This window comes from Antedon mediterranea, chromosome 4, assembly GCF_964355755.1.
Source record: "Antedon mediterranea chromosome 4, ecAntMedi1.1, whole genome shotgun sequence".
Classification (NCBI taxonomy): Eukaryota; Metazoa; Echinodermata; class Crinoidea; order Comatulida; family Antedonidae; genus Antedon; species Antedon mediterranea.
Genome location: NC_092673.1, coordinates 2965043 through 2990119, shown reverse-complemented (window position 1 = coordinate 2990119; position 25077 = coordinate 2965043). Strand labels below are relative to the sequence as shown.

At 34.4% G+C, this 25077-nt stretch overlaps 3 protein-coding genes across 3 annotated transcripts; 2 read left to right on the top strand and 1 right to left on the bottom strand.

The window, feature by feature from the left end:
• Positions 1–1763: 1763 nt before the first annotated feature.
• On the top strand, positions 1764–15222 carry LOC140046683 (cytosol aminopeptidase-like). Its single transcript, XM_072091387.1, has 23 exons — positions 1764–1887; positions 2190–2305; positions 2578–2632; positions 3277–3451; positions 4023–4125; positions 4276–4437; positions 4586–4741; positions 5265–5478; positions 5812–5917; positions 6105–6184; positions 6574–6686; positions 7208–7338; positions 8101–8145; positions 8343–8394; positions 9519–9621; positions 10982–11024; positions 11597–11700; positions 11855–11971; positions 12464–12676; positions 12925–13066; positions 13483–13634; positions 14024–14212; positions 14762–15222. Exons 1-23 carry the CDS (start codon positions 1780–1782, stop codon positions 14783–14785), a joined length of 2703 nt encoding a protein of 900 aa, XP_071947488.1. The 5' UTR covers positions 1764–1779; the 3' UTR covers positions 14786–15222.
• Positions 9163–10812, bottom strand: LOC140046261 (mediator of RNA polymerase II transcription subunit 28-like). The gene is made up of 4 exons (XM_072090837.1): positions 10677–10812; positions 10125–10191; positions 9903–10015; positions 9163–9808 (listed from the first exon to the last, which is right to left on the bottom strand). The coding sequence occupies exons 1-4, from the start codon at positions 10731–10733 to the stop codon at positions 9527–9529; spliced, it is 519 nt and encodes a 172-aa protein (XP_071946938.1). The 5' UTR covers positions 10734–10812; the 3' UTR covers positions 9163–9526.
• Positions 15223–15901: 679 nt separating the features above from the next.
• LOC140046260 (stress-70 protein, mitochondrial-like) lies at positions 15902–25077 on the top strand. Its single transcript, XM_072090836.1, has 13 exons — positions 15902–16064; positions 17430–17746; positions 18314–18512; positions 18759–18865; positions 19047–19209; positions 19319–19621; positions 19996–20223; positions 20916–21020; positions 21230–21347; positions 22187–22281; positions 22693–22785; positions 23335–23475; positions 24215–25077. Exons 1-13 carry the CDS (start codon positions 15963–15965, stop codon positions 24338–24340), a joined length of 2097 nt encoding a protein of 698 aa, XP_071946937.1. The 5' UTR covers positions 15902–15962; the 3' UTR covers positions 24341–25077.

Here is a 25077-nt window from a genome sequence, read left to right as displayed (position 1 = left end):
TCTGTCTTAATCTTATCTGTCGTAGAAAATTATTTGATGTTAATAATGCTACCGTTATGTAGCAATACTGTTCCAAGTATGTTAATGAATGAAATGGTCACGAACAAACATCGTGTTTCTCTAAAACCGTTAATGTTGGAGAATTCTTTTAATTTACACAGCTCAATTGTTGCTGTTTTAATTAATGAATGGCATATACAATTCTCAAATAAAAAATATCTGCCAAAATGGGATATAAGGTCACATGAAGTTTTTGGTTTCAGAAATTCCATTTTCACGCTGCTGCTCTTGCCAGCTACGTCCCATGAGGACTACTCATTCAGAAGCTAAAGCAAGAAGCAGTTATAGTATCTAAGGCCGACAGTTTTGCGACTTTGTAAACTCGACTATAATTTATAGATCCCAGCTGCTGGACCCAAAAAACGTCTGGGAAAAGAGAGTCTATGAGGGCTCACGGTTGAACGATTTTGGATTCTCGCCCTTTGATTGGTTGACGTGAATCAACAGACTGGGAAGAATTTCTCACCGCTCTGTGAAGTCACAATCTCTAGCTAGAGAGTATTCAGTTGCATGCCTACAGGTTGAGGTCACACACAGCACATTAAAGTTCAACATTTACCATTTTTAAATGGGCATGTGATTCATAATTAAAAACTATCTTTGATTTGTACGTATTTTTGCGATTAAAGGACATCTTTTTAATAATTAATTACAAATAGATCTGAAGAAAGAACAATGATTCATTTTAAAATGTTAAGCATCGTTTTTTGTAAGAAATATTTCTTGTTTACCACACCAGATGGCCCTTGCGTTATTTTTACCTTTTTAGCGTTCCATATAAGCCATCTTGCCGCGGCGCCGGGAACCAGATTAAAAACCATTGTTATGCGCGATTTGAACGATTTGCGCAATTTGAAATTGCGCAAAAAAAATCCTTGCGCAATTTGAATTGAAACATGTGTTTCAAATTGCGCAAGCAACGTATTAAATTGCGCAAGTAATCTGCAAATTGCGCAAGGTTTTTCGACAGATTGTGAAATCATGCACACCCATATTTTTATAGTAATTTCTAAGAATGATTCAAAATTAAAGATAAATATCGCATTTCCTTATTTTAGTAGTGCAAATATTGTTATAAGTTAGCATACCGTCGAAGAACCGACGAAGGAAAACGAAGCGGTGGTGTTCCACCAGGCGGGCGCGGCGCGGGCGGCCGGCTATACTACTCTAGCCTAGCTAGGGTCTGGACTACTAATACTGACTAGGTTACATGGCCTAGCTTAAACTAATATTAAAAACTTAATTTTTACATTTATTTTGATTTATTTCAAGTTACAGTGATAATATTATTTAATTGTAATAATAAATGTTATGTATTTATTATACACATGTTATCTTCGCATTTATTATGTTTTATTTTGAGTTATTTAGTTTCCAATAAATTATTATAATACCGATTGTCTGGTAGAATTTTGTTGCGCAATTTGAAAATTTACAGTTCGTTTTCAAATTGCGCAAAGGTGTCATTTTGCGCAAGAACTATCTTGCGCAATTTACAAATTGTGCAGCGCAATTTAAAATTGCGCAAAGATTTTCTTGCGCAATTTCAAATTGCGCAAGTTGAGTGCGCAATTTGAAATTGCGCAAAAAAATCCTTGCGCAATTTTAAATTGCGCAAGAATTCTTTGCGCAATTTCAAATTGCGCAAGGATTTTTTTGCGCAATTTCAAATTGCGCAAATCGTTCAAATCGCGCATAACATCATCATCATCATCCATCATGGCAGCCTCCATAGCTCGCTTATGTCGATGCCGAACAGAGCAGAATTATACTACTTTAAGTCGTTTCAGTTCCAAATGTTTCCGAAATTGCAGTACAAACGTTAAGGTATTTATTCAGATGTATAACCTATTGTGTTTTCATAAATTGAATGTAAGGCTAGAGAGTTCAGTAAACTAGGCCCCGCCGGACCTCCTCTTATAGGAGGCCTAGCTAGATATAGCCATTGCGGCCCGGCTCTAGCTAGGCTAGGTAGGTACTGGTAGTAGTAGTAGGCTCCTATTCCCAGCTTAAGTCTAGCGTCAGGCCCATATCATGGCATTTCTACTAAATCTATTAATTGGCATCACATGGTTATTATTTTTAATTAGGATTGGCAGGTGCATCATTCATAATAATTTTTTTTTCAGAAAGGAGTCGTTCTTGGAGCGTATGAGAATGATGATGGTGATGGATTTATCCTAACAAAATCAGCTGAAAGTTACAACAACAAAAGCAATGGAAAACTAGAAGAACTTTTAAACATGTAGGTATATGTGTCAAATCCACTTTTTCGTGTTAACATTACAATGTTGAAGTCCCTTCAAATATCAAAAGAAGATAATTTAAAGTTCCAAATAAAGTGTGTAGGAGATAATGGGAAAGAATATCCAGAGGGGCTAAAGTAATTAAGTAAAATAAAAGCCAATTAAATTTATTCAAGTCAGTTGTTAAATTAATAATGTTAAATTTTGTGATACATTTTGATTTTATCGTGATAGCTTTCCATTTTATAGATTTTGTTTTATATCTTTTCAGTTCTGGTCCAGTGTTGAAAAAAGGCAAGACAAGAGTTTTTTATGGATTAGATGAGGTATATTGGGAATTGATTCTCTCACTGCTGATGACATTTCAATAAATTCAACTGAACTGAATTCAGACTTAATATATATTTAATGAATATATATTGTTTCAATATTTCTGGAGAAATGTGATATAATGAAAATGTGGTATGCTGTGTAATGGTAAAATATAATTTCAGGTTCTGTATTATTATTGGAAAATGAATAGTTGCAACATTTTTTTATCAAGAACCAATTGTAAAATTTATCTTAATATACTATCAATAAAGTTAGGCTGATGGCAACTTGGAACTGAAAGCAACTAAAAAAACTCAACTCAAACTAGAGCTCTCATGTTCTCAGAACTGAACGGGACTGAAAAAACATTGAACTGATTAACGGTTACTCCCTGCAAAACATAATTTTTAGTTGCGTTTTGTTCCTTTCAGGTCCGTAAAAGAACAATGCAACTCAACTTAACTGCGCTTATTGTATGTTTTTTTTTGTGTTTATTTCAAAAGTGTGCATTACTTTGAGCAGAGTTCAGTTATGTTCGGTTGTGTTCATTTTCTTAGAGCACTAATGTCGAAATTGTTGAGTTAGTTTCTTTTAGTTCCATGCCGATGTAAGCATACCTCAACATTTAACATACCATACCTTTTATTTTATAATTTAGGAATTCTCCTCGGTAGCAATTGTCGGTGTTGGGAAGGAAGAAGTTGGTTATAACGAAGCGGAATTGTTAGATGAGCGCCGTGAAAACATTAGAGTTGCAGCTTCAGCTGGAGTGAGGCAGCTTAGAGAGGCTGGTGCCAATCTGGTGCAAGTAGAACCGTTTTCTTGTGCTCAAGGTGCTAAATATTTATTATAGTGTATTTAAATGAGTGTTATTGTACAATTTGATTTTTAAATCAATGTTAATGTTACACTGTACCACAATTTTTGTATACCAAAAAAGTTCATTTTTTATTTAAAAAAAAGTTCAGTTCCCACAAATTTCAAGACTCATTTATTTGCAACATTCATATACTGTCAATACCAACTGTTTAAATAAACTCTATAATAAAGGGAGGGATCAGAAGTGGAAACAGCTATGACAGACAAGAAACTTTGGAGGGCCCCATGGTGGTTCGAGGACTCCACTCGCCATAAGTCAAGTCAAGTCAAGTATAATAAAACAGCTAGGAAAGGCATGCATTCTAGTCTTATTACAGATAATTTTATATCTGTAAACAGAACAACAGAAATTTTCAGGAAATAAGGAAAACATGAGGGTGCCTGGTTTTTGGAAAGTTGACTTTATTTTTGTATTTATTTTCTTGCCAACTGACTGAGATAAAGGCATACAAATCTTCAATTTATAGTTTTAAATTGTTCTGGTGGCAAAATATATATAATTGTATTATAATATTGTATTAACAGCATCGGCCGAAGGAGCTACACTTGGATTGTACAATTACGATGAACTGAAGGATAAGAAACACAAAAAACCTGAGGTTAAAATTGGATTATACAATGTTGATAAGTATGAAAATATTTGTTTATTTCAATGTTATATACTATGGAGCTTTATATAAGGCTTGATATTGTTTTCATTTGATACTGTGTTTAATACTGTTTTAGGAATGTATTAGAAATAAATAACATACTGTAACATACATTTCACAATCTTTAGTGATCAAAGCAATGAATGGAAGAAAGGTGAAATTCTGGCAAATTGTCAGAATTTTGCACGAAAATTGACTGAAATGCCTGCAAATTTGCTGCACCCATCATCATTTGCAAAAATCACGGAGGAGGAACTACCTTGGATTGATGAACTTGAGATTGTTGTTCAGTAAGTTGAAAACATAAATGACATTTAATCATTCTGTACAATTGTAATTATTTCCCCCCCCCCCCCACCCCCGTATAATATCTATAATTGTAGTTAAAATATGAAGATCATAATGTGAAAACAATAACAACTTTCATCCTACTTTTAGCCACCAAGCTTGGATAGATAAAATGAAAATGGGAGCATTCGCAAGCGTCTCTAAGGGGTCGTCACAACCACCAGTATTTATGGAACTTGTGTACAAAGGAGGAGATCGTTCTAATAAGCCATTGGTACTTGTAGGAAAAGGGGTCACTTTTGACAGGTAAAACAGAGGTCAATATTGTTTTAAAATGCTCACGCTCTGTCTACACTATCGTCTTTATGTGACAAAAAATTTGATGTGCCCAAATATAGACATGATGATGTCATATCACCACCATATTTGGGCATATCACTACCATATTTTGGCACATCACACTTTTGTCAAACTTGTTTTATAGTGTAGACAGAGCTTTATACTGTTTATATATTGGAAATATATGCTTCAAATTGAGGGTGTATTAATTGATGGTGAAAAATTGAACTAGCCTCACTTTCACAACATAATCATATATCATGTTTTGGGTGATGTTAAACCAAGCATATCTTTATTGTGTTTCTATGCTTAATAATATATGCTTCAAATGGTGAAGTGGCTATCTAGCCAGGCTTGCACAACAAAATCATGTACAGTATCATGTTATGGCTGATGTGTAACAATACTTACTGCAGCATTATTTCAGTTCAGGTTAGATAACTTAGATGCTTGTATTCAATACTAAAATGTTTTTATTGAAAAATTGTAGTGGTGGAATCTCGATAAAACCTTCAGCACAAATGGACCTTATGAGGGGAGACATAGGAGGAGCGGCCACTGTCGTAGCAGCTATCTCAGCAATAGCGTCATTAAAACTTCCAATCAATGTAACCGGTTTGGTACCGCTGTGTGAAAATATGGTAAATGGCATGGCAACCAGACCTGGCGATGTTGTCACAGCAATGAATGGCAAGACTATACAGGTATTTCTAAAAATTAAAAAAAAAATTATAATTAATCTGTTATACTGTGACCGAGTTGAAAGCTAACTTCATCTTTAAACAATAAAATATGATTATATGGTATTTTGTGAGTTTGGTCCATCAAGCCACGTTGAACTTTGAGGTTCAAATAAATGAAAATTAAATATACAGTACTATTATTTAATGTTATACTAGGTTGTATGGATTATATAATTGTCAGGCTAACTGTAAGTTAAGTATTTTGCTGCATGTGTCTTTAAGGTTATTTTGTTATCTTATATGAAATGAAATTGTTTGTTAAAAGCAGTTTTTTGTATTGTTTTTGCTTTACAGGTTGATAACACTGATGCAGAAGGGCGCCTCCTATTGGCTGATGCTCTTTGCTACGCTTGTCAACATCATAGTCCGGCTGCAATTGTCGACCTTGCCACACTAACAGGTTAGTTGAAGTTAAGTTGTAACATACAACCATACCATGCACGGCCATCACTCTAAAGCTCTGTTTCTGCTGCACATTTCGCCACTTTCGGCTAGTGGTCTACTAAAAGGACAATCAACAACTTACTGTTTTTACGTGGCCTAATGTTTGTCATACACTATTCACTTATTTTGATCTTTCATTACAGGTGCTATGGATGTCGCTTTGGGATCCGGTGTCGCTGGGCTTTTCACAAACTCTACACAATTATGGGATGCCTTTCACAAAGTAAGCCTATTAATGTGATTCAATAATGAGGGCCATTTTCTCGTTCTGTGCCTTTATATTTTATACTACCAGCTGAGCTCAAAATGCTCTGTATTTCTCTTTTATTGTGAAATATAGTATAATATCCTGGATTATCAGCTACCCCTCCACCCAGTTACAACCTCACCCGACCAACCTGGTCAAAACCTTTTCTATATTCGATATACATCAAACATGAGTGGCGTTGTGGCTTGGTGGTTATGATGCTTGGATACAGGGTACCGGGTTCAAGTCCTGTCAAGATTCTCCCACTCCCATAATGCAGCTAGTAATCAGCGCAAAGTTGTGTAAACAAAACATTATATAACATAATAATGTAGGATTTCTGTCTTTGCTTTGGAATATTATAGGCAGGTGGTGTTACAGGTGACAGGGTATGGAGAATGCCATTACTGCAGCATTATACAAAACAAATTACAGATAGCCAACTTGCTGATATCAATAATATAGGAACAAGTAGCAGGTAATGATGAAATGAGTATTAAAATATTGTATTTTTTCATTATTTATGTAAATGACCTTTAAAAGATTTTTTTTTCAATTAAAATGAATCCCGTATGGTTAAGCAAGGTACCGAGTCCTTAATGATATAATTGATATGATGTTTTCAATAAATAAAAAAGATTTTTCTGCTGGTTGATATTTGGATAACGTTAGGGTTAGACCAGGTTTACTCACCATTCTTAGTTTTTTGTGTAAACTATCTTATAGCAAGGTAAAACAAAAATATATTGTACTTTATTAATGTGAACTCCGATTTCTCTTGTTTAATGCTTTTAATGGCTAGGCCTAGCCTACCACTAATGACGTTAATATTTCTTTATTATTTCTGGTTTGGAGCCAATTCCTTCCCATAGATTTTGTTGGTACATACTACGCCTTCATACATACTGCATAATAAAATATATCTGGCAATGTCCTGCCATACCATTACATCCACAAATTGATGAATACTACTTATGATTAATTTATTTGCATATTTAGGTCAGCAGGTGCATGTACAGCAGCTGCATTTCTTCAAGAGTTTGTCTCTGTACCTCATTGGGCACACCTTGATATTGCTGGCGTGTTTTTGAATAAAGATGAAGTACCATATTTAAGCAAAGGAATGTCAGGTAGTGTAGACGATCAATGTTTTGAACTTTTGGACTGAAACATTCCTGGGTTGAAACATTCCTGGACTGAAACATTCCTGGACTGAAACATTCCTGGACTGAAACATTCCTGGGTTGAAACATTCCTGGGTTGAAACATTCCTGGACTGAAACATTCCTGGGTTGAAACATTCCTGGACTGAAACATTCCTGGGTTGAAACATTCCTGGGTTGAAACATTCCTGGGTTGAAACATTCCTGGGTTGAAACATTCCTGGGTTGAAACATTCCTGGACTGAAACATTCCTGGGTTGAAACATTCCTGGACTGAAACATTCCTGGGTTGAAACGTTCCTGGGTTGAAACGTTCCTGGGTTGAAACGTTCCTGGACTGAAACGTTCCTGGACTGAAACATTCCTGGGTTGAAACATTCCTGGGTTGAAACATTCCTGGGTTGAAACGTTCCTGGGTTGAAACGTTCCTGGACTGAAACGTTCCTGGACTGAAACGTTCCTGGGTTGAAACATTCCTGGGTTGAAACGTTCCTGGGTTGAAACATTCCTATTCAAAAGGCATTAGCCTCATGCCAGATGAGTGTGACTTGAAGTGTATGTATGCTATGATCATACCCTTTTCAATGGGATGCCCCTATTAAGTGAGTTCTACTGCAGATAAATAAATGATTTCCCCTGTTGTCAATGTGTACAGATTGCTGAGGAATTGCCTTAGACATCATTAGACCAAGTACTTTAACAAATGTTTCATGAATTTTTGTTTTATAGGAAGGCCAATGAGGACGCTTGTAGAGTTTGCCGAACAATTCAATGGCATCACACTGGATTAAGCATATGACTTCACACTTTTTTTGTCAAACTAGTTTGCTAGTGTAGACAGAGCTTTAGACTATTGAGGGCAGCAAAATAAAACTGAAATAATCATTGCCCGAATCAAGTCAAGTCAGTGGTGCTAAATTTTTTAATCTAAATAACATTCATAAACACTGTATTGTATATCAATCACAAAGGTGGGGAGGATGTTGAACCAAAACGCCATTGTGAAAAAGTTTTGTATGATTTGTGAATGTGTGGATTTCCGTTGATGGGGAAGGCAGACAAGATCCTTGCTCCCAGAGGTGCCCGAGACATATACCAGAAAACATCGTCCACAAAACACCAGATAACTGTTTGAAAGGTTTCAATTCAAAGAACAAAACAAACTATTTGCAATATACAACTTGTGTGTCGGGCTACTTGGAGTTTTAGTTTAGTTTACGAAATAGTACTAAATAAATGTGTATATTGCAGTCGCTGGTCATTTTTTACCTTGAATTTTCTGAAGCTCTGTCTACACTATCAAATTTTATGTGAACAAAAAAATGTTATGTACCCATATATGGACATGATGATGTCATATCACTACCATATTTAGACACATCACACTTTTTTTCTCAAACTAGTTTGATAGTGTGATAGAGCTTATCTTTTTAAATTTTTCAATACTCATTTTAACAATGTAAAAGTAATAATAGGTATTTACTTCTCCTGCATACATAAATATTTTGGCTGCTGACTACTGTCAAAATGGAATGGTCCATTTTCCTACCAAAATCATTGATGCATGTGATTTTATGCAATAATAATACAGTAATAGCAATAATGATGGTGTTTTTCCATTAAAACTATGAAAATAAAATTATGTTTCCAATTACTAATCATCTATTGACTGCTTTGGAATGTGAAGTGTGTTGGCATACATCTTTTAGTTAATGTACGTGTACAATAATAGATACAATGATAACTAATAGAATACAGAAAATTTAATAAAACTACAGAGTATGTACTTGAATTAGTGTTTATTTCAATAATTGAGGACAGTAGACACATCTCTATTGTTTCTTTTTAAATAGCTGTTTCCAGCTAAAGTATAGTATGAGATGATGTGTGTCCCAATATGTTTTTCTTTTTACGAATATTAAACTTGACTACTACCTGAGCCTCAACACTTTTTTGTGTGTAACCTGTATGTACAGTAATGTGTTACAAAATATCTGTAGCGCACACATTTTGTAGTGTACAGAAAGGAATACTGTAACAGACCCTTCGATGTAAAAGATATTTGTCCAACCTCTGCGGTACTTTAATGGCAATCTTTTTAGCATCCATTGTTCCTTCAATTGTATTTTAATGTATTCATCTTCCAGCAACCTAATCACCTATCAAAGCCACCCCCTATATTTGAAGCAGCCTGGGCCAAGTGAGCTAGTGGGCTTTGATGAGCTTGGTTTTGGAAACTTCCATGACCTGGTGTGCCCATGAACTGTTGTCTGGACATCTGTGGCATTTGTTGTTGCTGCTGTTGTGGCTGTGGTGGGGGAGGAGGTGCACCCTTTTCACATGATTGGAAAACCCCCTGCCAGTGCTGTAATCGTCTCATCTGTTTTTGGATCAATACATCTTTGCGTCGGAGCTCAACCTGCAAGTCGTCACATTCCTGCAAGAAATGGGGTTTTTAAAATTAATAACAAGAAAATAATTCATGATAATTTACATTGCTGACTTTCAGTAAATTGTAAAGGTTTATTTACCTCTCTCACTAATTGGTTTGGATGACTATTGGAAAGTAACAAACGTTTTTGAAGAAAGAATGTTTCCATTTCTTTGGCTACATCTAGGAACTTTTGAACAGCCTGTTCCACACCTTGAAATACAATACAAAACAATTTTAATTCAATAAATCAAGATGTTTTTATGAATAAAGATGTAATATTGGTGTAAATTAATATTATTATTGATGTCACTATTTTTACCTGTTTTTACTTCCATATAATCTACAATGTTAAAATGTTCTTGATTTGTCAAGTTTGATAAGCAACCCTTTAAGAAGAAATATAAATAATTTACTTTTCATGGTCACTGAACTAGAAGTAGAGTATTATAATGTTAGTAACCTATAAATATAAATACGCTATTATTCTAGACTATTAGTAACAAATGTTTTCATTCCTTTTATAATAATATACATTTTAATTTGATCTACTATATTAAATATTTAAAAATAGTAATTTTTATAATTTAAAATTGTTTTAAAAGTAACAGCCTGTCGCAATTATTAATTAGGCCTAGACAACTTCTGGTCAATAGAAAAACATCTCTTCAATGTGTGTTGTGCATAAAATGCAGAAACAGTTATGTGTGTGTGCTAGGCCCTGTAGACCTCATTGTTTATGTTCATCCGCACGGCCCTTCCAGCGTCGAACACGCCTGGGTATTCAAAGTTTATACTGCATAATGGGGGCCTAGAGTTAAACTAGTGATATGGTTACTTTAAACAATATTTCATTGTTATAACTAAAACATACAGTGAATGCATTTTCCATTTCTTCGGCCAAGTTCTTCTCTCCTCCACCAGCGGCCATATTATGTGATATATTTAGGTTTTTTTTCTTGTCTACTTTTTTCTTTCCATGCACAATAAAAAAACTTTCAAAATTTACATTTTTCTGGAATGTCATAAATGACATTTTGCGTTTTGACTTATGTAAAACGCGTTATTTTGTTAATCTTAATGCCCCTGTTTAATCCTAAACTTACGATCTGAAACGCGTCAATGTATAATGTACACTCTAGTTTATAAAAGTATTTCTTGAGGGCGACATTTTAAAAGATCAAGATGGCTACCTCCACAAGAATTTTTGCAAAGACATTCGGTAATTTTACGACAAACGTGATTAATTATAGTGTGTTAAACTTAGAGAAATAGTAATTAGGAGAGTGAAAATTAAATGGATTGCAAATATGTAGTTAAATTTTTACGTTAGCCTAGAATGCAAACGAATTAAATGTGACCGGCCGACCCGCCGGCCGACGAATGAATTTGGGCCGGCCTTCTTGCTGGCATGGTCTGTCCACCACAGGCCAGGCCAAGAGGAGCAGCAGGAGGACGTTTTGGCCCAGCCAGGCCACAGCACGGGGGATGAAGCGGCGGGGCGGGGCGGGGATGGGTTGGAATGACATAAAATGTACATGCGAATTATTATATTTTATTGTGATGTTATTTATTAGTGTTATTTGTTTGAAGGTTTGCATGGCGAAATCAAATTTTTTATAAAGTTATAAAAAAAGAACTGTTGAGTTTCTCAACGTTTTCAATATTTTGTGTTTTATACATTTTTAACAAAATACTGTACAATTTTTTAAAAACAATTTTCGCAATTTGAAATTGCGCAAGGATTTACCTGTGAAATCATGTTAATAATAATAACAATAACATTTTTTCTAGCTCGGCGACTCACTGGAGTAAGAACATGCTACACCAACAGTAGGCAGAATTTGGGCTTAACGAAAGATACGAAGGTGATATGTCAGGGTATCACAGGAAAGCAGGTTTGTATTTTTACAATCAAGGGGACACTTTCCCATGAAATATATGTGTTAACACTACGACCAACCCTTAGTCAGAGGCCACTTTACTATACTTTTTTACAATTTGATGTTTATAGTATTACTGTACTAACTTTCAGGATGTCTTTTTTTCCAGGGTGCCTTCCACACTAAGCAAGCATTAGAGTATGGTACTAAAATGGTAGGTGGTGTGACACCAGGAAAAGGTGGTGAAGTCGCTCTAGGATTACCAGTATTTAACAGCGTTCAAGAGGCAAGTAGAATGTGATGAACTTTGACAGTGCTGTCTATAACGAGTAATTGTGATTGGTTGAGGCAACACTTCAAACTGTAATTGTAAAAGAATACACGATTGGAAAATGAGTTGAAGCCTTAAAGCAGAAAGTATTCAAAAATAGAGTCCTACTGAAACCACCTATTATAGCGAAATTAATAGTCATTTTGAAATATTCATCCTCACCACTAGAACGAAAATACAAGTTCATGTCTTATACGTATGAAACGCCATATGTGCCAATGTATTTATCTTTTTACTAATTACGGTCTAGAACCTAGACTACACAGTAAGCAATATATTGTAACCATTCATTTACAATTAATAATTTGTATATGTCACCACCAAACTTGTGAGGCATTTTAAGGCATTTTGCCTATTTATCAAATGGCTCACAATCTTGATTTTAATTAATAATTTATTGTAAATGAAATATGTATTGAACGTCATTTATTTTTAAATCTTTTTTAGGCAAAGTCAGCGACTGGTGCTGACGCCACTGTTATATATGTTCCACCACCTTTTGCTGCCAAAGCCATTATTGAAGCAATGGATGCTGAGATTGGCCTAATTGTATGCATTACAGAAGGAATTCCACAGTTGGATATGGTGAAAGTAAAACATCAGTTAGTAAGGCAAAGTAAATCCAGACTAGTAGGCCCAAACTGTCCAGGTATAATAAAAGTAAGTATGTATGCTAATTATTAAATCCTTCCCAAAACTACTAAAATGCTCAAAAAAACAGGTAAGGTAATATACACTACTACACTAATACAGTACAAAATTAGCAGTTTTCTTCAAATCTTGTAAATAGTATAAAGAATACAAAATAATAATTTAATCTTTAATAATTATTTCAAGATTTAAGATAATTTTTTTTCTCAATTATTTTTTACCTAATTGGTATTTATTTAATTTATTTTGTTTTTTAGCCCGGTGCTTGTAAGATAGGTATTATGCCAGGGCACATCCACAAACCTGGTAACATAGGTATTGTATCAAGATCAGGTACATTAACATATGAAGCAGTAGCACAGACAACTGCAGTTGGACTTGGCCAGTCGCTGTGTGTTGGTAGGTTGGAAACAAATTAAAAACATACTTTTTCTGCCAACGATACATGTGGCAAGGCAATCTAAAAACAGGACACTGAGCTCGCCTTGCCAAGATAGGATGGTAACAGTTCTTTAATCTTATGTCTGGCTGCGACATATACCAACAGTACTGTACTACAGTATGTACATATTCTTCGCTGCGCTGTCCCTGTTTAGATCACTCCAGAGCTCAGCATCCTGTTGATTTCCTTGCATGTGGGTACACATCTTTCAGAGCCTCTTCCCATCTCCTCTTGTAAACCCCATCCCCTCTTGTATAACCCCATCCCCTCTTGTATAACCCCATCCCCTCTTGTATAACCCCATCCTCTCTTGTATAACCCAAACATTTGCTGGGAGGTCAAGCTTAAGAATGAGTCTGATTTCATTTGACAGGTATTGGTGGAGATCCATTCAATGGAACCAACTTTGTAGATTGTCTTGATGTCTTCCTTAAGGATCCAGAAACAGAAGGCATCGTTCTTATTGGGGAAATTGGAGGAGGAGCTGAAGAGAAAGCTGCTGATTTCCTAAAGGCTAACAACATGGTTTGTTTAGTAGAACATTTATTATGGTATTAAGCAGCAGCATATACCATAACCAGACAAATCCATTTTCAAAATGTATAAAGCTCAGTCAACACTATCAAACTTTATGTGACAAAAGAATGTGATGTGCCCATATATGGACATGATGTTGTCAAATTACTGCCATATTTGGGCACATAACTACCATATTTGGGCACATACTGTAACTACCATATTTGGGAACATCACTACCATTTTTGGGCACATCACTACCATATTTGGGCACATCACTACCATATTTGGGCACATCACTACCATATTTGGGCACATCACACTTTTTTGTCACATAAAGATTGTGTAGACAGAGCTTTAGATGGACATTATATCTAAAATTGACACTTGTATCCTAGGGTGAAAATCGTAAACCAGTAGTATCATTCATCGCAGGCCTCACGGCGCCACCAGGTAGGAGAATGGGTCACGCTGGTGCCATCATCTCTGGTGGCAAAGGAGGTGCAGAGGCTAAAATTGAAGCATTAAGAGCAGCTGGCGTGGCAGTTACGATGTCTCCGGCTCAAATGGGATCCTTGATGGCGGAGGTACAGTAGATAGAATAATTTACTTGCTTATAACCAAGTACCGAGGCAGCGTAGGATCCTATGGTTGCATTGTGTGAATCACTAATTTGGTTTACAATAATGACAGGCACTTATTTCCTATAATCGAAGAATTAAATTTTTCCCAAAGCCAACAAAAAAAAGGTTATGTTGGCGTAGCAGACCAAAAAATGTTAAGGATAGGAAATATTTTTAGGGTCGGTCTGGTTACGCCTACATAAGGTTTTTCAGATTTCCATTGTTTTTGTAACTAATAAAAATGTAATCTTTTAATATATTTATAAATATTTGTATGAATCACAGGTTTTATAATATTAGTTTGGGTTCAAATTGTGAAAATTCTGTTGTGCAAATCTTGCATAGCCTGAATTGCTTAAAACCATGTAACATTCTCTAATAAATAATGAATATAAATATTATTTTAAGAATTTATTTTTGTTTATATAATCGGTATAAAATGACTCAAAATACAACTCATAGTTATAGCTAAAAAAGAACTTACAAAGAATGTTTGTTTTTTTTCTATTTCAGGAATTCAAGAAAAGAGAACTTTAATTGCGAGGAGTGATCGATAGAAATTGAATGTTGATTTTAATGAATAAATTTAGGCAAGATATATAATCATAAAAACAAAAGCAGGCTGTTTGTACACATAGAGTACCACAATGCACAATGCTCCTGTTGTATTCAATTTTTATTAAATTTACTTACGACTCTACTGTGTCACACTTAAATTATAGTAACTGTTAATAGCTGTGTAACATCTATTATTTAAAATCTTAAATTATAAATGTTTTTCAAATGGTGAAGTCTTTAAAAATAATAAATAGAGTTACTTTACTGAAATAATACACTACGTTTTAGCTATTGTAGTGTTGTGGGTTGGCGAAGAGGATTCAGTAATTTCTATGTCTTGTCATCAGTCTGCCCATCATTAGAGCAATATCAACAAACAATGTATTATATATAATAAATTGGATTGAAATTATGAATTTGTTTTACATATTTATTATGTTAAATTTGTCCGTGTCTTGTCTTCAATCTTTTTTTCTTAAGCTCTTTCTACACTATCAATCTGTGACAACAAAAATGTGATATGCCCAAATTATGGTAGTGATATACCCAAATATGTGAAATGACATCACCAAGTCCATGGGCACATCACATTTTTTTTGTCGCATAAAGTTTTGATAGTGTAGACAGTGGAAATGGAACCAATTTATGAATAATATGTGCTTCAATCAGATTTTATGCTATTGTATCAATATTAACTCAAAATGTCCAATATTGTGCAGTTGAGTTTCACTTGCAACCAATAGTCAACTACTGTTGCGTCATATAATAATAAAGCATTGTTCATGTATCCAGGTCATGCATGCCCTTTAAATTTACTAGAACTTTCTTTAATTGCCAGACAGTTGTAGGTTTATTATATAATGTATTTTGTTATTTTAGTATACAGTTATATTTCATACCTTCAAATAATTACCTATATTTTATCAGGAATATAGTAGTCAAAGTAGTTTATCATAATTTTAGATCTGATGATGATTAAAAACACAAATTTATATTACTTTTTGTAAAAAAATCGAATATGTGCCGGCAACGATTGTCAAGTGCGCCCTCTATTTCAATCCTTCTCGCGAAAAAGAAATTTCATCAGCGTGTTGTCTTTACACACATGTGAGTTCTGATAAAGTAGAATAAAATAAATTATATAAAATTATACAAAATGCTTACAGCTAGTAGATTAACAGCATATCATCTAAAAAGTAAATGTTCATACTTTAGGAATCTTTCACAAACTAAAAATGTAGCGGAAGTTTTAAAAGTGGTAAGTCATTTCATTGTACTTTTCTGTTCAGCCTGCATCCTCCAGTTTCGTGAGTCATCCACCGGTCCCGATCTCACTTTGGCAGTCCGATATCCAGTCTACTGGAGTAGTAGTAAAGGCCTAACTAAATAGAATGATTAAGTACAGTTGTTATGCGCGATTTGAACGATTTGCGCAATTTGAAATTGCGCAAAAAAAATCCTTGCGCAATTTGAATTGAAACATGTGTTTCAAATTGCGCAAGCAACGTATTAAATTGCGCAAGTAATCTGCAAATTGCGCAAGGTTTTTCGACAGATTGTGAAATCATGCACACCCATATTTTTATAGTATTTAATTTCTAAGAATGATTCAAAATTAAAGATAAATATCACATTTCCTTATTTTAGTAGTGCAAATATTGTTATAAGTTAGCATACCGTCGAAGAACCGACGAAGGAAAACGAAGCGGTGGTGTTCCACCAGGCGGGCGCGGCGCGGGCGGCCGGCTATACTAGGCCTACTCTAGCCTAGCTAGGGTCTGGACTACTGATACTGACTAGGTTACATGGCCTAGCTTAAACTAATATTAAAAACTTAAAAAGTGAGTATTAAACATTATCTTCATTGAAATGGTCTTATTTATATAATAAAATACTAAATTTTAAACTCCTCTGCCTAGGCCTAGCCTAGCCATGTATGGGAAAATTTACAGTTCGTTTTCAAATTGCGCAAAGGTGTCATATTGCGCAAGAACTATCTTGCGCAATTTACAAATTGTGCAGCGCAATTTAAAATTGCGCAAAGATTTTCTTGCGCAATTTGAAATTGCGCAAGTTGATTGCGCAATTTGAAATTGCGCAAAAAAATCTTTGCGCAATTTTAAATTGCGCAAGAATTCTTTGCGCAATTTCAAATTGCGCAAGGATTTTTTTGCGCAATTTCAAATTGCGCAAATCGTTCAAATCGCGCATAACACAGTCATTCAGTATATTACAAATATTGTAATAGCATATAATAGCACCACCTTTACTCATAATGTTTATTTGAAATTAGACTAATTAATATAAATATTTAATTAGAGTTAAAATTATAAAAATATAATTTTGTTAATCAATCAGTTATTCAAAATGTGGTACCCCCATGCTTTAGTTTTAGTCTAATTTATTGTATATTTATACTTGAGCCCATTAATTTATGAAGCAAATATTTTTACAAATTGAATAAAATTGATAGCATGTCCAGGACCATGCCATGCATGGTTTGTCAGTTTCATAATTTAAATAAACTACACGCGCCATTGGCAAATTCGTGAAAATAGCGTGAGAACATTTCACTGTAATGCTGAGTGATGGTTTTTGTTTTTAAATGCTATTTCTATTTTAGGGATCATGGAGCTTGACCAATCAACAAACACAGAGGTTGTACTCTTCGGAGGGTACAGTACGGGGAGCAGTTGTTGGTATCGATCTCGGCACAACAAACTCCTGTGTTGCTTTAATGGAAGGAAAACAATCAAAGGTTTTAGAAAATGCTGAAGGTGCACGAACAACGCCCTCGGTTGTAGCATTCACCCCCGAAGGAGAAAGGCTTGTTGGTATGCCAGCCAAACGACAAGCAGTAACTAATTCAAAAAACACACTTTACGCAACAAAAAGATTAATAGGTAGACGGTTTGATGATCCAGCAACGCAAAAAGATATGTAAGTGACTATCGCCTTCTATTATGAATACTATGATTTAATGACGTAATATTTTATGTTTATATCAAGACCAGGGATGTAGTTAGAGAAGTGTAAGTCAAGTTATTTTTGGGTACCCAGGGGCTTCTTGGGATGAGGTGTCACAATTAGACCAGGAAAGGCCTTAAACAATGATGTAGCCACAAGAAATAAAAAGGTGCGTTTCTCGAAAGAAAATGGAACAATCTCTGTTCAAGCCACTGGGTTGAAACCTTACCAACCGTACTGGTGGCTACGGCCCTGTTAAATGGTTGACTGGGTGGAAAACTTGGAAGAAGGTGGAATCATTACCCAAAACAATTATTACATCCATGAAATTACTTCTATCACAAATGTGTACTTCAACATAATGAAAACAAAGTTTTTAAAAATTCTTGTACAGTACATTATATAAAACATTTTTGCATTGGCGAATTCCAACTAGTACAATACCTTTTCGTTCAGCAGAATATGCAAATAAAACCTTGAAAATGGATTAATATAAATTGTTATGAACAAAAATGGTACATTATGATATATTATTCATAGGAAAACAGTAGCATATGATATTGTCAAAGCAAGCAATGGAGATGCCTGGTTAACGGCGCACGGTAAAATGTACTCACCTAGCCAAGTTGGCGCTTTTGTCTTAGTGAAAATGAAGGAAACAGCAGAAAGCTACTTGGGGCAACCAGTAAAAAATGCAGTAGTGACAGTGCCAGCATATTTCAACGATTCACAAAGACAGGTAGTGTAACCAAAAAAAAAGAACCTTTATCCTTCTGGCAACAGTGTCTAAAGCTCTGTCTACACTATTAAACTTCCATATATGGACATGATGATGTCATATCACTACCATATTTGGGCATATCAGCACCATATTTGGGCTGATATCAGGCTTGTTTGATAGTGTAGACAGAGCTTTAGTGATAATAATACTTAAGACTATTTGAATTTTGTATGTAGTGTAACTAAAAAAACATTCTTTTTGTAGGCAACAAAAGATGCAGGACAGATTGCAGGATTGAATGTTTTACGTGTAATTAATGAACCCACAGCAGCAGCTCTGGCGTATGGCATGGACAAATCGGAAGACAAGATGTAAGGTTAAAAACTGTTGCGACAAAAAAGTGTGATATGACCGTATATTTAAAATATTAAAATTAAACTATAATTTAACACTATTTTTGGCATGCACCTTTGGTCTTTAATTATGGAAAAAGTTTCTAGCTTATAGTTACACTTGGCACAAAAATTAACAGCCTAATTTTGTCCACTTTAGCATTGCAGTTTATGATCTTGGTGGCGGCACTTTTGATATCTCTATCCTGGAAATCCAGAAAGGTGTATTTGAAGTCAAATCAACAAACGGTGACACATCCCTCGGAGGAGAAGACTTTGACAATGTTCTTCTTAACCACTTGGTTTCTGAATTTAAGAAAGAGGTTGGTTTTAATTGGAACTCAAATTCTACATATTACAATTAATAGGTTTGCCATGTTGTATATAACTTGTATACATAATTATAAAGTAAGATCTTTTTATATTTCACAGCAAGGAATTGATATTACAAAGGACAACATGGCATTACAACGACTGAGAGAAGCAGCAGAGAAAGCAAAGATCGAATTGTCATCATCAATGCAGACTGACATCAACTTGCCATACTTGACGATGGATGCCAGTGGACCGAAACACATGAACTTGAAGCTATCGAGAGCTAAGTTGGAATCGCTAGCGGATAGTCTAATCAAACGAACCATTGAACCATGTAAAAAGGCCATGCAAGATGCGGAAGTGTCGCGGGCTGACATCAAAGAGGTGTTATTGGTCGGTGGAATGACTCGTATGCCAAAGGTATTTATCGTTAACTTTAGAGCCTAGAGTACATAATTATATATTCAACTAACTTGTACTCCCATTTGCATATCATTTCATATTCTATTTCATGTTTTAGCCTTAAAACATATTTAAAATAATTTAAAGCTCTGTCTACACAATCAAACTTTACGTGACAAATACCACTACCATATTTGAACATATCACTACCATATATTGGCATATCACACTTTTTTTGGTCAAACTAATTTGATAGTGTAGACAGAGCTTAAGGATGAGTAAAAAGGGAAGATGTGACATATATGTTTAAATGATTTACAGATTAGTAATTAAAGAAATTCAAAATGCATTTTAGGTACATTTAAAACTTTATATTATTATTTAAAAATTAGGTGCAAGAGACTGTACAGCAAGTATTTGGTCGGCAACCAAGCAAATCTGTAAACCCTGATGAAGCTGTTGCCATGGGTGCTGCCATCCAAGGTGGCGTGCTTGCAGGAGATGTCACAGATGTCCTTCTACTCGACGTCACTCCCCTGTCTCTTGGAATTGAAACACTAGGTGGCGTGTTCACAAAGCTGATCAATAGAAATACTACAATTCCAACAAAGAAATCGCAGGTATTTAGTTGTGTTTTTTTTTTTTTTTTTTTTTTTTTTTTTTTTTTTTTTTCATACTCATCCAACAGCGAGTAACCCGCCAATTACAGGATGGATAAACTATTTAAAATTTCACAAGACAAACATATACACAAGATGCTCTACATACACAAAGACTTATTATTAAGTCTTTGGGAGTGGAGTTGTAAATTGTCATGAGAAAAAAACCCTGACATATGACAGGACTTGAACCCAGGACCCTTAGATTGGTAGCCAAGCATCATAACCACCAAGCCACAGCTCCACTCCACAAAATTTTATTTAATATATTTTTTAAAAGAAGGGTATAAAAATACTTGTAAGTACCAAAACTAAATTGTATGCTACACTCCCATTAAGGGGACACTATTGAAACCAACAAGGGAAATATATGTTTTAACACAACCCCCAACCCCTATTCAGAAGACAGCCTATTAGAGCGACACTTCTATTAAGGGGATACTTTGGTGGTTTGTAAATGTTATCCTTTAGTAGGCATTTTTTTTCACATAAAGCCTTGAAGGCCTTCATTTTATACAGTTTTAATTGGACAGTAACACTAACAATTATAAATAATTACTAATACTATACCTTAAGTATACCAACAATTGGAAAAACTAAACGTACTGTAAATATACTGTGCTTTTATTGATTTCTTCGTTGTTCATTTTTAGGTCTTCTCTACAGCCGCTGATGGCCAGACTCAGGTAGAGATCAAAGTTCACCAAGGTGAGCGTGAAATGGCACAAGACAACAAACTCCTTGGACAATTCCAATTGGTAAGCTACAAAAATGCTCCAAATATGATGGTATTACGAAAACTCTGCCTTAAAAATGACAAAATTTTTATTAAATATGTTTTTCGTGAGTCTAGACAGAAAGCATTTACAATTGTATTGGGTTTTATTTACTACAAAAACTTTTAATTTCTCTTCTCAAATTTTTGTAAAACATTTCACCAAGTTATACTCTATTTCTTTGTTTTTAGATTGGACTTCCTCCAGCACCAAGGGGCGTTCCTCAAATTGAAGTTAGTTTTGATATTGATGCCAATGGTATTGTAAATGTATCGGCTAGAGATAAGGGAACTGGAAAAGAACAGCAAAGTGAGTTGTTTTTTTATAAAGACAAGAACACCTTCCCTCTCTTTACAATGAGCAATGTAATCTAGTATAACAACAGATAATAATTGCCAAACTTTATTTAGTTGCTTGCTATGATGTTGCATTTGGCATATTTTTCGTCAACCGTATTTCTTAAAGAGAATGTGGAAGAAAATTTAACTGAGCAAGCAAATAGCATTAACATTTTATAAAGAAGGAATTTGAGCAAATAAAATATTCAGTACTTTCAGTTCTGTTTACACTATCAAACTTTATGTGACAACAAAATGTGATGTGCCCATATATGGACATGATGATGTCATATCACTACCATATTTGGGCATATCACTACCATATTTGAGCATATCACTACAAACTAGTTTAATACTAAACTAGTTTAGTATACGGCCATACTGCGTTGAAACACCGGTTCTCGTCAGATCACCAAAGTTAAGCAACGTTGGGCCCGGTTGCGTTCTGGATGGGAGACCATCTAGAAATCGTGGCGGGTGCTGTATATACTGGAGAGTGATGGTGTAATGGTAATATCGGACTAGCATGTGATAGGCATGGGTTCGAGGTTATCATACTAATTGCATCCTTAGGCAAGATGCTTTACTCTCATTGCCTAATCTGGTAGGCGCTGCACTGCTGGCTGCCGTGGGTCCGTGGAGGGCCTAATCCTAATTTCCTCACTGAGGACAAATATTAATACAAAATACAAATAAATAATAGTGTAATTTATAGAGAAGACATTTACAAATCTTTTCAACTTTGTACATTTAGATTTTTTACAAATTTAATTTCTTCACTTTAAAAATATAAATATATTTTGTTTAAAGTTGTGATCCAATCATCTGGTGGATTGAGTAAAGACGAGATTGAGAATATGGTGAAGAATGCAGAAAAGTATGCTGAAGAGGATAAGAAGAGGAAGGTAATAAAGATAAATTAGTTTAGTAGATTATTTATATCTTGTATAAATGATAATATAAAAGAGACAAGAAGCCATTTATATGATTGTTTATCACACTTTTTTTCTGATCTAATAATTTAATAATATTTACAACATACTTATAAGTACCAAGAGTGTTGAGACTTATGCTCTGTCAAACTTTATTTGACCCAAAATTGTTATATGGACATGATGATATCATGTCACTATCATATATGGGCACATCACACTTTTTTGTCAAACTAGTTTGATAGTTTAGACAGAGCTTTAGACACTTGTAGAGACTGAAAGATGAATAACCTGCTTTAAATATTCTCTACTGAATCACAGTGAAAATAATGTTTTTCAGAGCTCTATTTTAGTGCCTTTACAAACCAATTTTTTTTTTTGCAGGAAAAAGTTGAAGTTGTAAACCAAGCTGAAAACATAATACATGACACAGAGGCTAAGATGGAGGAATTCAAAGATCAGCTGCCATCAGAAGAGGTATTTATCATCTTTATCTATCAATTTCCAATCTTTATCTATCAATTTCCAATCTTTATCTATCAATTTCCCATCTTTATCATCACTCGCTCCATGGTTCTGGTGGTAGAACAAGTCTTCTTGGATAGGGACTATAAACCGTAGGTCCAGTGTACACATCTAGCTCGTGTGCACTTTAAAGAACCTACTACATCTTTCGAGACGAGTAGGGGGTTACCCCGGTGTACTAGTACACACACACTGTCGCACACAGCCCTCTGGGACTGAAGAGGCTACCCAGTTTAAATAAATAATAATGAAATCTTTTTCATGGTACTATACATTGGTACAGGTTTACACAATTGCATATATCTGTTTGTGTGCTTGCTATGATATTGCATTTGGCATATTTTTCGTCAACTGTATTTCTCAATGAGAGTGAGGAAAAGCACTAACTGAGCAGGCACACATATCAAGCAAATGTATAAATTGAGTGAAGTAAATTAAAGGGTGTTATTTTAATATTGAAAGTGTAATTGGATGTAATGAAACTGTCTTTGTAAATTTCAGTGTGACAAGTTGAAAGAGGAAATACAGAAGGTTAAAGATTTGTTAGAGAAACGAGACACAGAAGACTCTGAAAACCTGCGACAGGCTTCATCAGCCCTGCAACAAGCCTCATTGAAACTCTTTGAAATGGCCTACAAAAAGGTGAGAAATTAGTTATTTTATTTGCAAAATTCTGTATTGAAAATTGTGTAAAGAAAATCTATTTGTATTTATAAAAACAACAACAAACAAGTAAGTAGCAGGAAACACAAAAGGGAACTAAATCCCTATTTTATTTATTTATAAACTTATTTTACATGGATGACATTTTCATTAAAAATAATGTTCTTACAAATGGTCCATGATAAAAGAAATGTATGCATAATAGTGAATAGTCATAAGTTACAAAACATTTTCTTGTTGTTTTAGACAAGAGCCTGTGAATCCTCTTACCAAGCAGCACATAAAGATAAAATATAGCATTTTAATAAATATATCAGAAAATATCCGCACAAGAAATATCAAAATATAAAAATATAAAAAAATCATTCATAAAACACTTCCATTTTGAGTTTGAGTTTAATTTTATATTTTTTTTAAACTACCAATAAATTAGTTTGTATGAAAATATATGTCTAAAGTAAAGCTTTCTAATTAATATTTATGATATTTTATTGAGCTTAATTTGGACAAAGACAGCACTTTTAAAAACAACTTACTTATACCTACTGTACTACAGCAGAGACATTACTTTGCATTTATAATTATCTCTTTACCTCTTTCTATCTTTTTTCACTAGTTGAACTTTATCTGTACGCATATCCAGATTACAACATATCTATGGATCTATTTTCACTGGAAATACATACATAGTTTCATACTTATTATTTGTTTGTTTCAGATGGCTTCAGAGAAAGAACAATCGTCAGGCGGCAGTGGCGAAACAAGTAGCGAAAGCAGCAGCGAGGGCAGCACCGATGCAAGTGGTGAAGGAACCAGTGAAGAAAAAAAAGAAAAGGAAAACTAACCAAGTGACTACAATATAATTTCTTGAATCTCCTCATCTTGAATCGCCCCAGTCGTCCTACCACAAACAAGGCACCCTAAGAAATATAGTTTATTGTAGCGGTTTGTTGTGGGGGTGTTTTGGGGTAAAGGATACAACTCTCAAATAATACAATGTTTATTATATTGGATTTATATCTTAATACATTGCATCAAACTAGTTGTATTGCAAATACATTATAATGTGTCTTGTTTTGTCTTTGTTGTTACCCACATTTCCTTTTCCATATTTACATTTATCAGGCATACAGTCTGCATTTCTAGTTCAACATTGCTATATTTTATAATTGATTAAGCAATTGGTATAAATAATTTAATAAATATTGTTAAATATGAGTTTGTAGAACACTAGGAGTATTAAAGAATATCCTATTCTGAAAAAAGAAACAATTTAAATAAGTTAACCAGCTTGCAATGTACGAAATATATTCAATATTTAATTCTTGAGATCTACAGTGTAAATAAGCAAGTTGATGATGCTTTTTGTCATCTGTTATAAATATACATTATCTACTAAACTAATTCTTCTGTTGGTCTTACAATGATATAGATTTATTTGAAATTCCAGCTATTGGTTACCATGTTTGGGGTGTATAACATTTAGTAAATAAAACACTTATCAGATAAAGAAAACTGTGAACATGAATAATGTATTACAATTTAATTGTTGGCAGAAATATAAACAAGAGTAAAATCCAA